At 44.1% G+C, this 15,452-nt stretch overlaps 1 protein-coding gene across 1 annotated transcript; it reads left to right on the top strand.

Moving 5' to 3' along the window:
• Positions 1-1,230: 1,230 nt before the first annotated feature.
• LOC123408229 (translation initiation factor IF-2-like) lies at positions 1,231-3,738 on the top strand. Its single transcript, XM_045101385.1, has 4 exons — positions 1,231-1,251; positions 1,506-1,774; positions 1,874-2,278; positions 3,178-3,738. Exons 1-4 carry the CDS (start codon positions 1,231-1,233, stop codon positions 3,179-3,181), a joined length of 699 nt encoding a protein of 232 aa, XP_044957320.1. The 3' UTR covers positions 3,182-3,738.
• Positions 3,739-15,452: the final 11,714 nt, after the last annotated feature.

The raw sequence follows: 15,452 nt of genomic DNA, 5'->3' as shown, positions 1-15,452 counted from the left end.
CGGCAGTTTTAGTTGGTCAAGGGATGACAGTTTATTCAGACCGACATCGTATCCCCTAATAATAAAGCGCGGAGCGCTTCTGTCGTCCGGTGCGGTTATTTTACAAAAACACCCCTCGCTTTTTCAGTATTCAACCCCCAGTCCGTTTGAGTCAAAAAACGAATCGTTCTTTGCATTTTTCAGAAAACCCCGTGATGTTTCACGTAATCAACCCGCACTCCGGATTTAAGTCAGAAAACGAATCTTTTTTTGCATTTTCCGAAAAACCCCTGATGTTTCAGGTAATCAACCCGTCCTTCGTATTTGAGCATAAAAACCCTAACTTTTCAGTTAATCAATCCACATTTTATCTAAAATAAAATTATCCATATCTTTTAAACCGTAACTCCGATTTTAACATGTTATATAAGAAATTTGATTAAAAAAATGTGTAGAATCTAAATATGATGTTATTTTTAGCTCTTGAATACTTCTTAAATATTATTTTTGGTGCAAACTAATCTGTAGTGCACGGTCCTTTTTTTTCTCTTTTTCCGGCGACGATACGAATTGCAATAAACATCCATTAAATTAAAACCAAATTCAGAGGAAAGAAAACATCGTTAACAACACATGCACACCTTTGGAAAACCTTGTGGGGAGAAACAACATATTTTTCATCTTATTCCGAGTGACTGTATATTCAAACGCGTTTTCATTGTGTGAGCACTAAAACCATCGTCGGCAACACAAATGTGATGCCATGTAAAAATATATTGCCTTCAGAGCGTGTGTTATTTTCTCTTCCGTTGCAACGCACGGACTCTTTTATTAGTTTACTAAAAAGAAGGCTCAAAATTACCATCTTCATAGAAAATATCATGTTGCTCTGAATAAACGACCACCCCGATATAACTAAAATTATCAGGAAAAAGTTTGAAATGCCATGCTCTTCGAGCGACATTTAGCCCGATGAGATTTCCAGAGGGACATTTAGCCCGATGATATAACTAAAATTATCAGGAAAAAGTTTGAATAAACGGCCACCCCGACACATGCTTTTGTGTGGGTAGTACTAAAGACGAAAATTTGCATGGTTTTCATCAGCTACTATATTGATTCACCCTTTTTCTTTGGGGAGTAAATCCAACATGAACGTTAGATCCTGAATCAATCCATCATGAAGATGATTGAAATACTGAAAGCACAATAGGTGAATTACCATACCCATCAACATTGCTAGCGGTCACCATGTTGACTGTCTTGGAGCTGGTTTCCCCTCTGCGGTCTGCACGTTATGGCATTCCTTGAAAAAGTGTCCATTACTCCATTTTAGCCCGATGAGATTTCCAAAGGGAGAAGAAGAAAAAATCCCCTGCCTCGTCCGCTTGCTCCACGCGTCAGCTGGCCCGAACGCCCGCTGGGAGTCGAGCCAGGGATAACCCCCAACTAGTTGCTGCCGTCCCGTCAAATCAAATAGGCAACGGCACTGAAATCGAAAACAAAATCCCCTCGCTCTCCCGCAGCCCAGCGCAAGCGCAAGCGCCACCCCACCTCGCATCAATGGCCCCCGCCCCTCCCCCGCCACCCAGCCTCTCTGGCAAGGCGCGCGCGAGGCCGAAGCGCCGTCTGCACCAGGCCCGGGGCTCCGACGACAACGCTGGGCGTCGCAAGGCGCCCCGCCTGCGCCTCGTCCACGGCGAGGAGGGCGCGCCTCCGAGATACAACTTCCCGGTCATCGACCCCACCGCCGACGACGGCGCGGCTCTGGTTCCAGGCGTCCACGCCAGCCCAGGTACGTGCACTCGCACCCGACCTTCGATGGATCCCCTTCTTTTGCCGCGGCGGCTTCTGAGTTCTCAATGTAAAGATTTGTGCGGGGCCTTCTTGTTAGGTCTGGACGGGCAGTACGACCAGATGTACGACAGCGGGGCGGGTCACCGGGATTTGTCGCCAAGAACGGCGAGGACGAGCGGTCGCGGGGACAGGGTATGGACCTGGATAAGGAGTTCGCCAAGAACGGCGAGGACGAGCTGTCGCGGGGACAGGGGCTGGACCTGGACCTGAACGGGGAGTTCGCCAAGAACGGCAAGGACGAGCTGTCGCGGGGACAGGGGCTGGACCTGGACCTGGACCTGAACGGGGAGTTCGCCAAGAACGGCAAGGACGAGCTGTCGCGGGGGACAGGGGCTGGACCTGGACCTGGACCTGAACGGGGAGTTCGCCAAGAACGGCAAGGAGCTCATCCCCAACGCCGGCAAGGAGGAAGCGGTGTCACGCGTCCACACCGGCGCTTCAGGTATGTGCACGGTGGTGCGCCCGAGGTTCTTTCCGTTCCGGGTGCTTGGTCAAGCATAGTGCGCGTGATAGCAATGCCACTCTTGCTGTTTCAGTTTCAATGAAAATGGAACAGGGACGTTGGTTAAATTTGTCAATTAACCCCTGTCCAGATCTTGGTCTTGACCCTTTTCTAAAAAAAAGATCTTGGGCTTGACAAGTAGTACTAGGTTTTGCAGTTTGATTAGCACGAACTGTAGCTCCATGATCCCAAGTACATGGCCTGTGAAACTTCTTTTGTACATACAGGATGGCTATTTTGGTTTCATGCATGGTTTATATCTAGAAATCTTTCCTTAAAGCTCTATCTAGCTAGTCCTGTTCTCTGCATACATATTCATGGGTTATTCGCACATAATGGAGAAACATCACGTGCAAAAAGAAAAAGGCTTCATATCATAGGCAAAGCAAAGCAATAGATACAAGGTGCTTCTGGAGGAAAATTTATAAGAGGCTTGTGAAATATAACCGGGTTCCGAGAAATTTATTTTATAGCGTCTCTTGTGTTGGCAACAGGAAAAAAAATTAATCAAACTTCTCTAAGAAAATGCGCTGCAAATATGTTTCTTTTTCTTACTCACTAGCAGAATCATTTTCCTTCCAGAGAGAGTTGCCTGTCGTTCCTGTAGCTTCACTGTTCTGTTTTCTACTCCCTCTGTATCAGAATATAAGACGTTCGTTTTTCAATCTCAATCTAAGCCTAAAAGATGTCCTATATTTTGATGCGGAGGGCGTACTAATAAGATGTGTGCTACCTGCAGGGTACGGTCAAGCTAGCCTAGCTCTGTTGAGCTTGTTGCATCTCTTCTTTTTGCCATTGGATGTTATGCATCAGACTTCTGATGCGTGTCTACTTTGCAGCTAGCGACCTTGATAAGAAAAGACCAACGCAGAGCTTCTGTGGGAACTCAAGTGTGATCTCTTTGAGGAATATGATGTGATGCTCGTGTTGCTTGAAAGAATCAGCGTGCTGACCGAGGATTTGCGGTACTGCTCCGACAAGGTTACAGCTGCTAAAAAGGATGAGATTGCTGCCGCATGGAAGTCGATACGGGATCATAGGACGGTATGTAGCGAAATCATCCAGAAGACCCGCCAAGCAAAGGGCACCATCTACCCGATTCCGGAGATGTTTCTGGAGTGAACTGTTAGGGGTGCAGATGCAACACTAGACAGTACAGGTGACAACAATAGACAGAGAGTAGATAGTCCAGACGTCAACATTTCAGTTGACCCATACGTTATTCTTTCCTTTCTTAAGGTGTGCAAATAGATAGACATGGATCATATGCTGCTGCAGCAGTCAACTATGCGAGTTCTGCTAGGATCCTGCTTACGGATTTTTTTTGTTGATGCATGATGCTATTAGTTGCATCACTGCATTGCCGTTCTGTTATTAGTTCAGAGCCATGATTCTTGATTCATTCTATGCCAATGCCAGGGTCAATGGCTGAGATTGTGTTGTGTCATTGCTGTTGGTGGTTTCCTATGGATTCTCTCTGTTTCTTTTTCTTTTTCTTTTTTACTTTACTTTTTCCTTCGTTCTTTTTGTCTCCTCGTCAGTTTTCTTTCCTTTTCCCTTTTTGTTTTTTCTCATTTTTCTGTGTTACTTTCTTGGTTTTTGTTTCTCTCTTCTGTTTTCACCGATTTTGTATTTTTCTTTCTTTTTACAACCCATGTCAACATTTTATTTTTTAGTATACATTAGGATCATTTTCGTACACACGTTTAACACTTTTCAACTACATTGTTATGATGTCTACTTTTTTTCGTACACATTGTACATTTTTTTAAACATATAAAACATTTTTATAAATGTTTCACATTTTTCGTATATATGATTTTTTTTACAAAAACATGTTTTGAACTTTTTTCTAGTATATGTTCACATTTTCCAAATACACGTTGGAACACTTTTTTAAATATAATAATCTTTTTTTTGAACCATGCAAACTTCTTTTTATATTGTACAAACATTATTTTAAATGTCACATGCTTTTAAGAAAAAAATAAAATGTCACAAACATTTTTCATACAGATGTTAACAATTTTTATACACATGATTAACATTTTCTACTTTTTGTCATTCACATTGTACATTTTTCGTACAAATTAGAAAAAAATTATATACATGTTTCAATTTTCAAAATACAATGTAAAGTGTTTTTTTGTAATATAAATATAACTTTAAAATATTTCGAAATATATATAAATAAAAAATGTGAATAAAAAGAAAGAAGAAAACATAACTCAGTTGGTTACTGGGACAAGTATGGCCACTTAGCTGAAAAACTAGCTGGATTTTCATGGTTCGATTACATAACAGTCCGTCGAGCTGAAGGCGTCGACTGGAGGTTCCTCGTGACTGAGCTACAAGGGCATCTTGGGCATTGTGGATTTATACCAACAAGGTAGGCCCAACTATGTATATGGCCCATGCCCATCAAGGATGTGGTCCAAGAAACAAAGAGGCCAAGGGCATCTCATCGAGTCCATCACCTTTACACGTTCTCTTTGGGTGGCATTTTAGTATCTTGTTTTAAAAAAAAAACAGATGCATTTTCATGGTTCCATTGCAGAACGGTCCGCCGATCTTAGGAAATTACCAGGTATCATGATGGGTTGATTGTGGAAATGTCTGTCGAGCTTAGGAAACTGTTGAGTCCATCGGTGCTGGTTACTGGTGGGCTCGTCCAGATTTTTAAACAATGATTGCAGGTCTCCTATTTACTAAGCTTGGAATTTTATTGTGGACAAGCAGAGTATAAACTTGAGGGAACTGTTAAGTCCATTTTGCATCACTATTTTTTAAATATAAACAGCTCAATTAAAACCATGTTTTACACATTATATTATTGTTCTTCTTCCTTTCTTCCTTCTATTTTGTAAGATTGCAACAAGATGGGGAAAGCGTCCGATAACTATCAAAGGATTAAAATGAGCCAAAATGAAGGAAATAATTTTCCACCTAGGAAAAATCCAAGAAAATATACGACGCTCGTATACATAAAGAAATAGACTCGATGGTTGGACCAGGCAAAAGAATGACTTGTGGGGCCACTTGGTCTGGAACTAGGGCACACCAACTGGCGACATGGGGCCCGCAGGGGTCCCGTGGCCTCAACTCCAACGATCAACAGTCGATGTGCGGTAAGGTGAAAGGATCTTTTGTGTATGAGGTTCAAATCCTAGCAATAACAATATTTTTCTCTTCGCTCGGCACTTTACTAGTTCAACCCATTATGTTTAGTACCTGGTTTCATGAAAAACCAACTGAGTTTTCCTAATTCGATTGTGGAATGGTCCATCGAACTTAGGAAACCGCCGAGTCCACCAGTCTAGGTTTTCCTCAGTCGTTCCGGTGGTTAGATACGTATTCAATGTATCTATAATTTTTTATTATTCTATATTATTATATTATTATTTTAGAATGTTTTTGGGTCATTTACTTGTTGATTTGTATAATTTTTTAGCATTAATCAATTAACCCAGCACCCACTCCTAGTTGATGTTTTCTGCATGTTTTTGACTTTTTACATTTATACTATCAAATGAAGTCCAAATACATCAAAAAATTAATAATTTTTTATGAACCAAAAGAAGACCTGGAAGCTTTGGATGTTTTTAAAAGAGAACTTAGGAACTTCGAGTATATATTTACAGACCAGCACAACACTGAATCATGAAACAACATCTGGTTGAGTGGCTGTCACGATCGCTCAAACCGGAAAGGTATTACGTTCGATCCTTGATCACGCCCCCTCTTTCGACTGTTTTTCCACTTTTTTGCATTGGTTATGTACTCCCTCCGGTCCTTTTTACTCCGCATATTAGATTTTGGTCAAGTCAAACTTTACAAAGTTTGATCAAATATATATTGAAAAATATCAACATCTACAATACCAAATATACATATCATGAAACTACCTTTCGCAATCCTTTTTACTCCGCATATTAGATTTGGGTCAAGTCAAACTTTACAAAGTTTGATCAAATATATATTAAAAAATATCAACATCTACAATACCAAATATACATATCATGAAACTAACTTTCGCAATGAATCTAACAATATTAATTTGACATTGTGAATGTTGTGACATGTTTCTATAAATTTGGTCAAAATAGAGATACTTTGACTTCGGACAAAGCTAATATGCAGACTAAAAAGGACCGGAGGGAGTATATCTATACCTATTACTAAAGGATGGAGTGCTCCTACCCGTACGTCATTAGTCATTTACAGAATATCTACTATGTTTTTCCCATATCAACCCGGAGTCGGACATTAGTGACATGGACGAACCGTTTCTTTTTTTGGTATTTTTGCAAAAAAAAACCCTTCTATTTTCATGAAATGAACCCATATTTCGTCTTTAAGTGAGACCGAACTTTTTTTGCCTTTTACACAAAAAACCCCGACTTTTACGATAAATAACATGCATTCCATCTTTTAGTCAAAACAATTCATTTTTTATACTTTCACATAAATGCCCCTGACATATGTGTTAATAACCCGGAAGTTTATTCGGAATATATATGTATTTTCAAATAACAATATCTTTTAAACCGTGAATTCAATAACATGTTATATAAGAAATTTGATTAGAAAAATGTTTAGAGTTTGAATATGTTGTTATTTTACATGTTAAATATTTTTTAAATACTATATAAGGTACAATGTTAATCAATATTTGTCTCTATTTTGTATCGACGATCTGTATTATAACATGTAAACTTAAACGTCAATATTTGGAAAATGTTATAATCCTTGGGCATGATGTACTAGCACTGTGTTCTCTCTTTGTACATATTTCATGACCTAAGACCTTACGTACATGTCTTTTCTTGATAGAATCCGTTCTTACCAACGAACTATAATTTTTTTGTAGTGAATACAGAAACAATTTTTATAGAATGTACATGCACTTATAAAATTTATGAACATCAAAAGTACATGAAGGTTTATTTTAAAAATATCACAAGTATTATTCATCTAATAGTAATGAATGTTAATAGTTGATTTTTTTTTAGGTTCCATCTATTGCATGTGATGGCTATACATATATGAAAAAATGCCTTTGGTGGCCGGGCTCCATGGAGGCCTTTAAGTTTGAAATTCACATTTCATGAAAATTCATATTTTTACATTTCAAAAAAATCTGTAAAAAATTTAGAGATGAGTGAAGGCGTAACACACATGTGTGTAAATTTTCAGAAAAAATACATTGAAATGAGGGTTGTATAATAAAGACAAAACTGAGGATTTTTTACACATGACACTATTCATTGTTTCAGGTCATGAATTTGTCTTTTTTGTGAAGATCGTATTTCAAGGCATTTCGTCCAGAAATTTTACACACATACACATAACATCCTTATTTACTTGCATATTTTTTCAGATTTTTTTGAAACCGGAAAGTTTAAATTTTGAATTTTGCAAAGATTTCGGCCTCCATGGAGCCGAGCTCCAAACGTCTGTTCTCATACATATATGCCTTTTGAAATATACTTAATTTATAAACGCGGCCTCCTCAGTGCCGAACGGCACCACAGCGACGATGCATGAGTGTGGTCGTAGGTGCACACCATCAATATGACGAGTCAAAATCAAAATGCAGTTAAAATGATAGTGTTTCAGGTAAGAAAACTTAACTACCTGCTGCAACGCACGAACATATTTGCTAGTTCAATAAAAAAAGCTGAACGGCGTACGGAATTTGTGCTTTGTCATACAAAATCTAGGCTAGGCAAAAAAGTGGAAAAACAATAGTCCTTCTAATATTAGGTATCTATACCTAATAATAAAGCGGCTATTGCTTCCGTCGGAAAACCCACCGCGATATTTTTATAAAAAACCCCTATAATTTTTGTTATCCAACCCGCGCTCCATCATTTATCTGCAACGCAAAAGGAAAAAATGATTCGTTGCAAAAATTATACTTGTACGCATCGCCTCCTCCCGTCGACCCTGGGCCACCCTGGCCTGTGCCCAGGCCGCCGCCACACCACTCGCCGCCGCGGTCGACCTCAACCGCCACCGCTGTCGATCTCAACCCACCCGCCTCCGCGGTCGTACCTCTCCCCGCTCACTGCCCCCGTTGCGGCGCTCGAGCGCATCGCGTCGACCCTGGTCCACCCTGGCATGTGCCCAGGCCGCTGCCACACCACTCGCCGCCGCGGCCGACCTCAACCACCATTATTGTCGATCTCAACCCACCCGCCTCCGCGGTCGTACCTCTGCCCGCTTGCTGCCCCCGTTTCGGCGCTCGAGCACAACTTCTGGATCAAATCAACGTGACAGCTACAATGACTGGGGATGATGCGTCTGCAAGATGCAGAAAAGCGGCGGCGCGCGGATAAGGCGCGGCGGAGCGAAGTACTTGCAGGTGGAGGCGGGCCTCGATGGCTCACACGGGGAACTTCGAGGTTATGGTGCGGCAACGGCGACTCCTTATGGCCAGATAGAGGCGCCTAACCCTTGCTCCCCTCATCGTATCCCCTCCTTCGGCGGGAACTCATCATCTGGTGAGATCCCTTTCCCATGCCTCCAACCGTGTGCCAAGCACCGACAAGAAATTTTGTTTTGTGGGGATTTGTTTGCTGATGAATGAATGTATTGAATGTAAGATTGTATTGTTTGTAGAGACAGAGAATGGAACACCACCTTCAGTTTGTCATCTAATTCCACATTCTCTATCCCATGAGTGAAATAAGATAACAGTCCATTGATCAATTCACGTAGCCTATTTGTTTTGCTTTGTTTGTTCCGCTCAATTTCTCATCATGGTGGAATTAACAATGAACGGATTGATCTCTCAATAAAATAGGATAGGACTCAGTACATTAGTTAGTTAACTTATTATTGAAAGCGTGTGGTATTTTTTTTTCCATTGCAACGCACGGCCCTTTTGCTAGTAGATAAGAAAACAAGGTTGGGGTCCGGTCTAACAAGGTATGTATGGCGCGGGCTGGGGCTTCATACAAGTAGTTTGTCATTGGGAAAGGAAAGGTGGCCCACCAAGGTTGGGGTCCGGCCTGCCGAGCAGTCAATTCGAACTGGGCTAGCTGCCTGCATCAGCTCCGACTCCGACTCATACCCGGAGTCCCGGATCGGACCGGAGCACGGGCCTTTTTATATCGATGCTTCCACCCTCAAATGTCAAATCAAATCGAAGCGAAGCGAGGGTTCCACAGCGAAAACATCCCAAGCTCCATCCCCAAATCTCGGTGCGAAGGAGAGTCGCCGGTGATCAGATCGACAGATTCACAGATGGCCGGTGAGAAGGGCCCGTTCACCAAAATCATGGCGGCGGTCAGCGTTCAGGATGGCCAGCTTCTCAAGCCGTGCAGCGCCAAAAGGAAGGCAGATGAGGCGGCTGCCGGCGAGGAGTGCGGTCCCAAAAGGAAGGCGGAGGCTGCTGCGACCGGCACTACTTTGGGGGAAGAAGAAGCTGCTTCAGAGAAGCCGTCGGCGGACGCCGTCGCAGAGTCAGAGAAGGCGTTGGCGGCGGCGACAAAAGGAGACGGGGCCGCTACGGCGAGGAAGAAGACGCGGCTACCGCAGGAGGAGGTGGACAGGATCCTTGCCCGGGCGGTGGACACCAGTCACCCTCCTCGTTTCATCGAGGCTCTGAGGAGCAAAAATCCCAGCTTGCTTCCTTCGCCGGAGGAGGAGACGGACGCGTCCAAGGTGGCCTTGTACGCCACCGCCCGTATGTACTATGAATCTCGACAGAGTTTCGCCGAGTACCAGGCCTGGGTCCTTAGCCAGCTCCATGACAAGGGCTACGTCGAGGTGGACGACGAGGCCATCGCGGTCCGGGCCGAGCTCAGAGCATACAGCGAGCAAGCGCGGAAGGAGGTTCCGACCAAGACTGATTAATTAATCAAGTCCGAGTTCCGTAGCAAGGACTAATCCATGGTGTTTCTCTGATGGACCCCTTGTATCCTCTGTAATTTGTGACGAAAAAGATGATGCATGGGCGCCTTGCATAATAATTCACCAAGTTATGTGTCCCTGATGCGGTCCTGTTCTTAGTTTCAGGCCATGTTTTAGGCCATGATCGATGTTTCTCCCGAGTGCTTGGCTGGACATGTTTTTGGCCATGTGTTTGTGATACTGTCTTTGAATGCTCTGTATTGCAATTCAGGCTCTGCTGATGCTTTTTGGCTGTAAAGCTGTAGTTTTGTTTGACTGTGTGATGAGTTTTTTTCTATTCTCCTGATGTATTGGGCGATGTGGTTGTCAGATTGACTCCAATACTTGTTACATTCCTGTCTTGTCTGCTTGTCTGCTGAAAAGAAAAATACCCACAATATCGACTGCAATCAAATTGTGAACAGTGAATTAGCAACTTCAGCTTTTGCTTCTCTTATAACACCACCGATAAGTGATGGAAGATGATTTACAGCTTGTATTGCAATGATGTACAGGTTACATCTCTACTATTAAGGGGGATCTGCTGTCTGTCGTGATGGTTCGACCTCCAATGATCCCCCTCCTACCGCTAGCCTTTCCACCGTTTCATCGATTTTTTTAATCCCTTCATAAATCAGGCGATAATCCAGCCGATTAGTTCAATAAAAACCACATCCGCTTCGTCAAGGAAAATCCAGTGCGCTAACCCCGCCTCCCATCGCCGAAGAAAACAGACAAAAAAAAACATTAGGAAAAGGGAAACCAACCGCATCGCACGAACACACGCCTTCTCCCCTCGCTTCCAACTCCCGATCCACCTCCTGCGACAAGCCGCGTCTCCTTCCCTCGCCTCCCCATCTAGACCCGATCTCACCGGGGTACCGCCCGCGCATCCACTGGAGATCGCCGCCCTGGGATCCCTCTCTCTCTCCTTTTGTTGATTGCCGAGGGGTTATACAAACGACCCCTAGCCCTAGGTCACCAGCCACCGGCTCTTCTTCCGTCTGCCGCTCGCCGCTTAACAGTCTGCTGAGCCCAGGTGCCCATCCCAAAGAATCAATTGCTCCCGCTGCCACCTCCCAGCCGCATCCCACCCCGTTCGGAGCGCCGCCCGACACCCCTACTCCTGCCGCCCCGTCCTCTCCCAACCAATCAAGGTAACCCCCCTCCTTTTTTTTTCTTTACACGGTGCATAGCAGTCAAAAGTTGTATATGTAATATCTAAAATGTGTATGCTATGCAGATAGGTTTGCTCTAGACGTTGAATATCTGGTAGCTGAAATTACTTGGCATGCTTTTTGACACCAATTAAGCTATGAGAGAGAGAGAGAGAGAGTTTCATTGATCACCAATTAAGAAGAATGACAAGCATGGCCAAAAATAAGTTTGATTTCATGCCTGGGAGGTCGGACATGGAAGCTATTTTTTGGTACGACAATTTATGGAGAGATATGCAGGGAGCAAAAGAAGGACCTACATATGGTATTCATTGACCTGGAGAAGGCCTATGATAAGATATCACAAAATGTCATGTGGTGGGCCTTGGAGAAACACGAAGTCCCAACAAACTAACTTACCCTCATCAAGGACATGTATGATAATGTTGTGACAAGTGTTCGAACAAGTGATGACGACACTGGTGGCTTCCCGATTAAAATAGGGCTGCAGCAAGGGTCAACTTTGAGCCCTTATCTTTTTCCCTTGGTGATAGATGAGGTCACAAGGGTTATACAAGGAGATATCCCATGGTGTATGCTCTTTGATGACGATGTGATGCTAGTCGAAAGGGGGTCAACATGAAGTTAGAGCTATGAAGACAAACCTTGGAATTGAAAAGTTTTAAACTTAGCAGAACTAAAACTAAGTTCATTGTTCCTTTTCCCTTGCACCACTCTTTCAAAATGCTTAAAGAACCGAATGATATCAAAATAAGTTTTGAAATGGATTTTGAAGTCATTATTCAAACTCTCACTCAATTGTGTACTTCTCATTCCTAATGTGAAGACATCCTTCATATAACATTCAGCCCGTTTTTCCTTTAACTTATGTATACTATCCAACCAAGTTTGCTTGCTCATCTTTTTCCTTATGAGGTCAATTTTTTGTTCAAGTTCTACCATGCCTTCCTTATGATGTCAAAGAAGGCACGAGAGGAGCATAGTACTAGGACTTACGTGATATTGACGAGCAGAGCAGGGCGTCCACCTCTGGGCTCCGGCGATTTCGTTCTCATCGGCTTGGCGCGCTCTCTGTACTCTTCACGCCCTTTTCTATCTCCTCGCACGTTTTTTCCCTCGCCTGCTTCGCTCGCTTCGTAGCAAGTCGCATGGATCGCTCGTTTTTGTGCTGATCTGAGCGAATCCGAGAGTTGGACGTCTGATGGCTAATGGACGGTGCTAAGGTTGATTGTAATGGGTAGTATCATATACTAGTATCATGCATATGATAGTAGCGTATGATACCACATCCGTAATGCATAGTATCATATGTTAGTATCAGAGGGTAGTTTATTTATTGCCATGCAAGACACATAGTAGCACATCATTTAATATGATATAGTATCATAATATGATACTCAACCTTCTCTTTCATTATTTAATTCTATACCACCTCATCAAAATTGCTTAGTTGGCATGCATGATACTAGCTATGATACTCCCATTACGGGCAGCATAAGCGAAGGCCGTCCCTCTGACTTGGAATCGCCAACGTCAGAGGATCTCGTTCCCTGCTTTCCAGCGCTGCCGATCGAAGCATCATCAGGGTAGGGGAAAAGCAAAGCCAATTTATTCCGACGCGGCAGTGATTCCACCACCAAGATAACACCTCCGAGAAAAACCAAGCCTATCATATGTAGTGGCCAGAGCGAAGTTGTCGGGTTCCCAGTCTGTCGGCCACCGGAGTGGCAGAGAGCACCCGCAGACACGTCAGCGAAGGAGGATTTGAGGATTGAAACCGTACCAAATTCGAGTTCACACGGGTATTTGTCCCTCGGGCTGCATTTGGGGGCTAGCCGGTGTGCTCCGAGTCCGAACCCGGATCGGAGCAGGTTAGGCACGGGCCCTTTTATATCGATGTTTCCACCCCCAAATCAGATCGAATCGAGGGTTCCACTTCCGCAGTGAAAATACTCCAAGCTCCGTCCCCAAATCTCGGTGCAAAGGTGAGACGCCGGTGAGCAGATCCACAAATTCACAGATGGCCGGTGAGAAGGGCCCCTTCAACAAAATCATGGCGGCGATCAGCGTTCAAAAGGACCAGTCTCTCAACCATGCAGTTGTTGGGGAACGTCGCATGGGAAACAAAAATTTTCCTACGCGCACGAAGACCTATCATGGTGATGTCCATCTACGAGAGGGGATGAGTGATCTACGTACCCTCGTAGACCGTACAGCAGAAGCGTTAGAGAACGCGGTTGATGTAGTCGAACGTCCTCACGTCCCCCGATCCGCCCCGCGAACAATGCCGCGATCAATCCCACGATCTAGTACCGAACGGACGGCACCTCCGCGTTCAGCACACGTGCAGCTCGACGATGATCTCGGCCTTCTTGATCCAGCAAGAGAGACGGAGAGGTAGAAGAGTTCTCCGGCAGCGTGACGGTGCTCCGAAGGTTGGTGATGACCTTGTCTCAGCAGGGCTCCGCCCGAGCTCCGCAGAAACGCGATCTAGAGGAAAAATCGTGGAGGTATGTGGTCGGGCTGCCGTGGAAAAGTCGTCTCAAATCAGCCCTAAAACCTCCGTATATATAGGTGGGAGGGAGGGGACCTTGCCTTGGGGCTCAAGGAGCCCCAAGGGGGTCGGCCGAGTCCAAGGGGGAGGACTCTCCCCCCCCCCCCAAACCGAGTTGGACTTGGTTTGGTGGGAGGGAGTCCCCCTTCCTTCCCACCTCCTCCTTTTTTTTTCTTTCTCTCTTGATTTTCTTCTCCTTGGCGCATAGAGCCTTTTGGGCTGTCCCACCAGCCCACTAAGGTCTGGTGTGTCACTCCCAAAGCCTATGGGCTTCCCCGGGGTGGGTTGCCCCCCCCCCCCGGTGAACTCCCGGAACCCATTCGTCATTCCACGTACATTCCCGGTAACTCCGAAAACCTTCTGGTAATCAAATGAGGTCATCCTATATATCAATCTTCGTTTCCGGACCATTCCGGAAACCCTCGTGACGTCCGTGATCTCATCCGGGACTCCGAACAACATTCGGTAACCAACCATATAACTCAAATACGCATAAAACAACGTCGAACCTTAAGTGTGCAGACCCTGCGGGTTCGAGAACTATGTAGACATGACCCGAGAGACTCCTCGGTCAATATCCAATAGCGGGACCTGGATGCTCATATTGGATCCTACATATTCTACGAAGATCTTATCGTTTGAACCTCAGTGCCAAGGATTCATATAATCCCGTATGTCATTCCCTTTGTCCTTCGGTATGTTACTTGCCCGAGATTCGATCGTCAGTATCCGTATACCTATTTCAATCTCGTTTACCGGCAAGTCTCTTTACTCGTTCCGTAATACAAGATCCCGCAACTTACACTAAGTTACATTGCTTGCAAGGCTTGTGTGTGATGTTGTATTACCGGGTGGGCCCCGAGATACCTCTCCGTCACACGGAGTGACAAATCCCATTCTTGATCCATACTAACTCAACTAACACCTTTGGCGATACCTGTAGAGCACCTTTATAGTCACCCAGTTACGTTGCGACGTTTGATACACACAAAGCATTCCTCCGGTGTTAGTGAGTTATATGATCTCATGGTCATAGGAATAAATACTTGACACGCAGAAAACAGTAGCAACAAAATGACACGATCAACATGCTACGTCTATTAGTTTGGGTCTAGTCCATCACGTGATTCTCCTAATGACGTGATCCAGTTATCAAGCAACAACACCTTGTTCATAATCAGAAGACACTGACCATCATCGATCAACTGGCTAGCCAACTAGAGGCATGCTAGGGACGGTGTTTTGTCTATGTATCCACACATGTAAATGAGTCTTCATTCAATACAATTATAGCATGGACAATAAACAATTATCTTGATACAGGAATTATAATAATAACTATATTTATCATTGCCTCTAGGGCATAATTCCAACAGTCTCCCACTTGCACTAGAGTCAATAATCCAGCCCTCACATTACCATGTGAATTACATTGTAATAAATCTAACACCCATACAGTTCTCGTGTCGATCATGTTTTGGCC

The sequence above is a fragment of the Hordeum vulgare genome, chromosome 7H (genome assembly GCF_904849725.1).
Source record: "Hordeum vulgare subsp. vulgare chromosome 7H, MorexV3_pseudomolecules_assembly, whole genome shotgun sequence".
Lineage (NCBI taxonomy): Eukaryota > Viridiplantae > Streptophyta > Magnoliopsida > Poales > Poaceae > Hordeum > Hordeum vulgare.
The sequence above is the reverse complement of the archived record's forward strand: the minus strand, read 5'-3'. Positions and strand labels throughout refer to the sequence as shown.

Excerpts from the sequence above, each read along its gene's own strand:
- LOC123408229 (XM_045101385.1), top strand. The coding sequence starts at position 1,231 with ATGTTGACTGTCTTGGAGCTG. Across the intron at positions 1,252-1,505 it reads TGTTGACTGTCTTGGAGCTG|CCCAGCGCAAGCGCAAGCGC; the intron begins GTTTCCCCTCTG and ends GCTCTCCCGCAG. Across the intron at positions 1,775-1,873 it reads AGGCGTCCACGCCAGCCCAG|GTCTGGACGGGCAGTACGAC; the intron begins GTACGTGCACTC and ends CCTTCTTGTTAG.